At 43.2% G+C, this 7,581-nt stretch overlaps 1 protein-coding gene across 1 annotated transcript in view; it reads right to left on the minus strand.

Annotated features, from left to right (window-relative positions):
- Jam3 (junctional adhesion molecule 3) overlaps window positions 1-4,845 on the minus strand; it is a 56,843-nt gene extending 51,998 nt beyond the window's left edge. The window contains exon 1 of the mRNA XM_051196933.1: window positions 4,701-4,845. Coding sequence (XP_051052890.1) covers window positions 4,701-4,776 — 76 coding nt within the window. The 5' untranslated portion in view covers window positions 4,777-4,845. The remainder of the gene's footprint in view (window positions 1-4,700) is intronic.
- Between the last annotated feature and the right edge of the window lie 2,736 nt (window positions 4,846-7,581).

The following is a 7,581-nucleotide window of genomic DNA, read 5'->3' on the forward strand; positions in this document are numbered from 1 at the left end:
ATGGGTTCAATTTCCAGTACCAATCTGCAAGTTCCCAAGCATCTGTAATTCTGGTCTCGGGGAATCTGATGTCTTCTTCTGGTCTCCTTGGGCACTGCACACCCATGATGCACAGATAAGCATGCAGGCAAAACACCTATACATATGTGTGATGGTTTGAACAAGAATAGCCCCCCCCAGGGCTCACACATTTGAATACTTGGTCCCCGGTTGGTCACACTGTTTGGGAAGGATCAGAAGGGTAGCCTGGTTAGGGGAAGGATATCACTGGGATGGGCATTCCCAATTAGTTCTTTACTTCTTGTCTTCTTGCTCTTTTCACCCCCCCCCTCCTTCTTATGGACTAAAATTATGTTCTCAGTTACTGTGAGTTCCAAGTTAAACACTTCTTTTAATAAGTTCCTTTGGTCATTCATGGTGTTTTGTCACAGCAACTGAAAAGTAACTAAGACAACATAAAATATTTATTTGAAAAATAAACTTTTAAAAGAAAAAAGACATAATGGAAGAAGTTTACACAGCCTTAATCTTCCCTATGGCTTGCACAGTCCTGCAGTCATGCTATGCACAGTGACTATTGTGACATGCAATACAGAGCACATAATAAATGCTATTCAGAGGCAAGAAACCCAAAACACCACAACATGAAAAACCACTGCCTCCCAGGGCATGAGAAACAGGGCTGATTCTCAGGACGATGTCTGTGCACCATGGCAAGCAACAAAGGAGCAGTAAATTAGTGCTTTAGCTCACATACAGTGGATAGTGTCCTTGCTAACCTGAGTGTAAAAGAATGTGCTTACCAACTTAGTTCCAGATCTCTTCATACCCCAATGGAGATATTTGCATATAGTGCTAGAATTCGGAGGGCACGTGTAAGGATTTAAAATTGTCACTCAGCCCTAATGTCATCACACCCAGACCTAATTGGAAACACACCTTAAAAGAGAATCTGCCATCACTAGGATGTCCTCAGCTGACTGTACATTCTAACTTCACTCACACTCACACAGATTTTCTTTTCTTTCACGCACTTGTGCTCTGAAAGAATTCAAAGGATTTAAGAAGAAGGAATTTGTTAATATCACATCTCTAACAGCTGCTAGTTGGGTGTGCTATATCTGTAGTGTCTTCTATTACAATACATAACCATCTCAGAAAACAAGCTTGAGCATCTGCTACCTTTCAGAAAACTGGCTTAAAGCTGTCCCTCACCTTCCACAGAGCCCAGGAGACGGACCACTGTGATTCTGAGTTTAAAACTGCAGTTATTTAATGGCTAAGCTCTCTAACAGCTACACATCCTGTCTTCTCAGCCTATAGCATGGCCATAAACAAATCATTTGGAGATGAGCAGCTGATCCAAGTATTTTATGTTTAGGACCAGGTGTCCTTTGTTTTTCTTAAAGTATACCTACAATCCAGACAATGATTGGAACAATCAGGATATCAAATGTAATTATCATAAAAAAAATCATAAAAAATAATAAAAGGGGTTGGAGATTTAGCTCAATGGCAAGGCTCTGGGTTCTGTCTCAGCTCTGAGGCAGGAAAAAAGAAAAAAAAAAAAAAACATAAAGGAGCTGGAGCTATAGCTGCAAAGGGCTTTGTCTGGCATGCCCAAGGCCCTGAGTTCAATCCCAACCAGTCCAGTCTGTCTGTCTGTCTGTCTATCTATCTATCTATCTATCTATCTATCTATCTATCTATCTATGTAGGGCATTCTAAAACATGCTTCAGGATTCCAAATAAATGGAAGAATTAAAATATTTGGTTAGAATTGTCTACATTTCACCTTACAAACTGTCTTTAAGGCCTCAAACTGTTACTCTAGTTGTAAATGAAGGTTTCTCTCTGGTACATAAAAAGTTGTGGAAAGCTAGCCAGTGTTGGTACACGCCTTTAATCCCAGCACTAGGGAGGTAGAGACAGGTGACTCTGTGAGTTCAAGGCCAGCATGGTCTATAGAATGAGTTCCAAAATAGCCAGGGCTACACAGAGAAACTCTGTGTCAAGAAAAAAAAAGCTACAACAAAGTTCTGGAAAGTTACCAAATTGCTACATAATCACTCAAAATAGAAGATAACCATAATATTTGTCAAGTTGAATCACACCAGTCATAAATTCCACAAACTACATGGCTTTGAACACTTGATAATTTTACTAAACTCATCCTTTAAAGATTTCCACTGACAAACAGAAAAAGAAAAAAAAAAAAAACAAGTAACCAAAGACTGAATTACCAGACTAGAGACTTCCAAGTTTAAGATGCTAGAGGCACCACCTCAAGCACCTCACCTCTGCAAGTTTGTGAGTCTTCATACACAAACCAAAAAACAGTAATGTACTCTTAAGTTACCAAAATTAAATGAATTAATTCACATTAAGTTGTCATAATAGAGCCCAGCAAAGGTTAATTACATGAAATGTTTATTACTGTGTTAGAAACTTTTTTTTTCATCTTTGAAAATAGAGCATCACTTCATAGCCCTGGCATGCCTTAATTTGCCCTGTAGCCTAGGCTGGACTTGAAGTAGCAGTGATCCTCCTGCCTCTGCCCCTTAAGTGCTGTGATTGCAAGTTAGTAATTTGTTGTTGTTGCAGGGTCTCACTCTACCCCAGGGTGACTTGGAACTTACTGTGTATCCCAGCATGGTTTCAAACTCACAGTGATCCTCATGCTTCAGCCTCCATGGTGCTGTGATTACAAGCATGAGCCACAGCTGACAGGAGCTAGCATTTTCTAAGTGAAAATAGTACATAGTGGTGGCAACTAAAAAGCATAAGCCTAGAGATTAAACAGGTAGTCTTCACATGTGAAGATGACATGTTTTGGGAGATTTATTTTCTTTTTACTTCCCTGTGAAGGAGGGATGTGCAGTGATTGCAAAGTGCAGAGGAGTGTGTCAGACCCCAGGGCTCAAAGGAGTGTGTCAGACCCCCCAGGGCTGGAAAGTGGCTGCAGAGTGCAAAGGAATGTGTCGGACCCCAGGGCTGCAGTTCCATGCTGGTTGAGCCACACAACCCAGGTGCTAGAACAGAACTTGGGTCCTCTGCCAGAATACACCTTTGTAATCACTGAGCCATCTCTCAGCCCCAGGCGTGCAAGGTATATGGAAGCTAAAAACCATATAATGGAAACTCCTCACTTTAAAAAGAAAGCTAAAGCTGTCAAAGTGGACTAATGCCATCCTAGCACCTTCATCTTTACCATCAATCCTAGATTACAAACTGCTATTGTACTTCTTATATTAATAGCAAGAAACCCATCAAATTAGCCCCTCCTGAAGGGCAAAACCAGAGACTAAGGGTATATGAAGCCCTTAGCATTTTCTGGTTTTACTAACAAATCACCAAGTAGAAATTCATCCCTGAAGTCAACTGCCAAATATATCTCCAATAAAAACTGCAGACTTTCAAGTGAACAAATCTCTTCAACAATAGGGAGCTGTTCTATCTGTGAATAGAACAGTGTCAGTGTGACTAACACAGTGGGAGCTGGACATTCCTGACACTCCTGTATCCTGGCTAGCCTCTGGTCATCTGTATCTCCCAACTGCATTTGGTTTTGAAACAACTTTCAGGCAAAGTATATGGTCACCAGTATATGCCTGTCCTTATCATGGAGGCCTGTTTCCAGCACTCCTGGACCAGGCCTCCTCTTTTTATTACCACCACTCTGAGCACCCCACTAAAATAAGCACCAAACACAAAAACGCTTTGTTTTCCTGAGTCTGTCCACCCTCGCCGCCCCCCCCCCACTCCCAACAGTGCCAGTGCCTTGATGTATTAATTTGTATTTTTTGGAAAACATCATGGACAGCAACAAACACAAGTAGCAAATGATCCAAGGATTGAAGAGTGGTCCAGGTTGGGTTACCTGTGAGTAAGGGGTGGCATTTTGTGCAACCTTAAGTTTACCATTACTTACTTGTTCGGGGGGCAACCTTAAAATTGTACAAAAGGGGGGGCTATTAAATAGCCTCTAAAAATGGGTTCACAAACCTACTTCACAGAACTGTTTTAAGGGCTGAGATGATAGCTTCAAAGTGCTATGTGTTATTTATAGAAAGTAAACTTACAGTGCTTCTGCTCAACTGGCCAGGGAAATACTCTCTCCCAGGAATTCCAGTGGGAAGAAAATGAGCAAAACTTTCAAGTTTAGCAGTGTATCGGGATCAAAACTGTCCAGATGCTATTTGGGGGTAAGGGTCTCCTCCACCAAGCTTCGACAAAGGTGCTCATCCCTGTGCAGATCCATCTCTGTGCAAGGATGGCCGGCCTTGCCGAGTTCAGCTTCTTTGTTGACCCCAGCAGCTCCCGGGAGGACAGGCCTCTGGAGCTCCGCCTGGCTGGAGCTTCCCAAACCGCTCGTGGTCCACGACTTCTGGGCACCACGCTGCCGAAGGGGTGTTTTCTCCAGTTAAGTTTTCGAGCCCGAGAAGCAGCTGCCACGTCCTGCTACAATCTAGAGGGCCGCGTCCCCGTCCAGAACCAGCCGCATCCACGCGGGTCAGCCCGAGACCAGACCCGACAGCCCGCTGAGCTGCGCCCACCATGCACCCGCAGAGGCCACCCATCAGCGCCTCGGCCGGACCCGGAATCCCGGGCACCAAGACCGCTATTCCACGGCGGCCCGGGCCGCTCAGTTCCCATCGCCACAGATCCCACTTCCCGGTGTCACAGAAGCATGAACTCACCCCTGAAGAGCAACAGCAGAAAGAAGTCCGGCAGCCGCGCGCAGAGCCGAAGTCGCAGACGCCGGCTCAGCGCCATGTCGAGGGGAATCTGAGGGGCTCAGTCTGGCAGCGGAGAACCGGACTTGTGCGCATGCGCCCAGACTGCTTGGACCCTGCGACCCGCCTCCAGTTACCATAGCGACCACAAGGCCGGGTCGGGCCGGCACCATGGTGACCGAAGAAGCTCAAGTCTGGTTGCTATGGATACAATGATGCTCAAAGCTTGCAGGTGGTATCTTGGTCAATGGACTTGGCAGGAAAAGGGTTAAAAAGCGAATCTGGGAGGGAGGCGGGTGGATTTATAAAACTGTAAATTATTGCTACAGATCTAAGAAGGATTACTCCATTAAAATTTAGGAAATGATGGGGCTGGAGAAATGGTCCAGCGGTTAAGAGCACTTGTTGCTCCTGGAGAAGCCCTGGCTCAATTAGTAGCACCCACATGGTGGCGCATAACTATCTGTAACTCCAATTCTAGGAGATCTGACATGGTCTTCTGACTTCTAAGGGCACTAAACATGTATGTAGTGCACATACATACATAAAGGCATACACACAAAATAAATCATTATATATATGCATATATATGTATGTATGTACGTATGTTAATGAGTGTTACTTTACAAATAAAGATGTTGCAGAACCAGGCAAGTCTTCCAGTGGTGGGAATGGGACACCAACACAGTCACAAAACCTTCAACCTGTCCTGACTGCAAAATGTGCTAGGGAATAGTGGCTCACAGCTTGTGGAAAAGGCTAACGACTGGCCTAACTTGAAGCCCAAGCCATGAGAGGAAGCCCATTCTCCTCACTGCCTGGATGGCCAGGATCCAGAAGCTTACTGGTTCAGAGACCCAGGGCAGAATGAAACAAACAACTAAAAACAAAAATAAATGAAATGAGCCTAACAATATTCTGTTATACTCATTGATTTGTGCCCAGCTCTATAGTCATCGGAGAATCAGAGCTGATGGGAACAGATGCAGAGACCCATATCCAAACATTAGGCAGAGAGAGCTCTGGGATCCCTGTAGAAGTGGGGAAGGAAGGATTGTAGAAACCAAAAGGCCTACAGAATCAACTAAGCAGGGATCTTAGGGCTCACAGAGCTGAAGAGACAACCAGGGAGCCTGCATGGGGCTGTGCTAGGTCCTCTGCATACACATTGTGGCTGTTTAGCTTGGTGTTTTTGTGGGACTCCAACAGAGGGTGTGGGAATGTCTCTGGCTCTTTTGCCTGCTCTTGGGACCCTTTTCCTACTACTGGGTTGCCTCTTTCACCCTTGATATTAGGGTTTGTGCCTAGGCTTACTGCATCTTGTTATGCTATGTTCAGTTGATCTCACAGGGAGGTCTGTTCTTTTCTGAAGGGAAATGGAGGAGCAGAGCATCTGGGGGAGAAGGGAGATAAAAGGGTGGGATAAGAGGAGGGAGGGAAGGCTATGGTAGGGATATATTGCATGAGAAAAGAATAAATAAAAAGAAAAAAAGATTTGCCACGTGATTTTTCAAACAGTGGTGTTTCCACACCTTATTGCCCCTGATTCCATAGGTTTTGAAAGAAGAAGATATGAAATCCACACAGAACATTAGCTAGCACACTCTGTACATTAAAATAGGTAGTTCTTGGTGTTGGCACTGAATTTTTTTTTTTTTTGGATGGAGTCTTATTTATGTAACTCCAGCTGTCCTGGAATTTGCAATATAGATCAAGCTGGTCTTGAACTCACATAAATACAACTTCCCTGCTTTCAAGTGTGAGTATCACCACACCTGTATTTTTCTAATTTTTTTTAAAGATTTATTTATTTATTGGTTTTTCAAGACATGTTTTCTCTGTCTAGTCCTGGCTGGCCTTGAACTCAGAGAGATTCATCTACTAGATTAAAGGCATGTTCCATCACCACCTAGCTATTTGTATTATTTTTAAGATTATGTAAATGTGTGTGTCTGTATGTGGGTGTGTGCAGGTAAGTGCAGGTGCAGACGGTCTGGGCTGCCTGGAGTGGGTGCTGGGAAAAGATCCTGGGTCCCCTGGAAGAGCAGCAAGTGTGCTGAAGCATCTCTCCAGCCCTCTTTTTCATTTTAACAATGATGGTTGTTGTTGTGTGCATGTGAGCACATGATAGGAAGCTACATGCCATGAGGTGCTTATGGAGATCAGAGAACGACTTTGTGAAGATGCTTTTCTCCTTCCACTTTTACAGGGGTTCCAATGATCAAACTCTGGTTGCCAGGCTTTAGAAGCAACTGCCTTGACACACTGAGCCATTTTCCTGGCCTTGCTCTGAATTTTGGATAGTGAGAAATGGTAAGGGTAGGGAAGGAAAATGAAGCAAGATCTTACAACCAGATGATGAGAAGAATAAAAATGAACTGGACATTAGACTAAAAGAGACTAGAGAATCTGAAGTATTGCTTAAGACAATGGAAAAAATATCTTGAGAAAAGTTTGCACAGTGTTTAGTATAGAAAGAACATTCCTAAGTGTCCAGAAACAACATAGTTAAAATGGAATTCTGAGCCTGTCAGTAAAATGTGCCAGAAATTCCCAACAACTGATATTATTATTCAATGGGTAACATAAGGATATTTCAAGAAATTTGAAAGAAAAAGGTTATGGCCAAGTATGCTTCAGTTTCCATCCTTATGTGATCTTTAGTTTACATTTTATAAATGTTCAAACTTCTATTTTAAAAAAATGTGAATTGATTACACACAACTCCAGGAAAAAAAAAAAAACTAATCTCAAAAGTAAGGACAAAAATTTACAATCACCTAGTATGATTTTACTTGTCTTTTCTTTCTGTCCACTTCAGGTCACCATTTATCTAATTGATAAG

The sequence above is a fragment of the Phodopus roborovskii genome, unplaced genomic scaffold, assembly GCF_943737965.1.
Source record: "Phodopus roborovskii unplaced genomic scaffold, PHOROB, whole genome shotgun sequence".
In the NCBI taxonomy this organism is placed as follows: domain Eukaryota; kingdom Metazoa; phylum Chordata; class Mammalia; order Rodentia; family Cricetidae; genus Phodopus; species Phodopus roborovskii.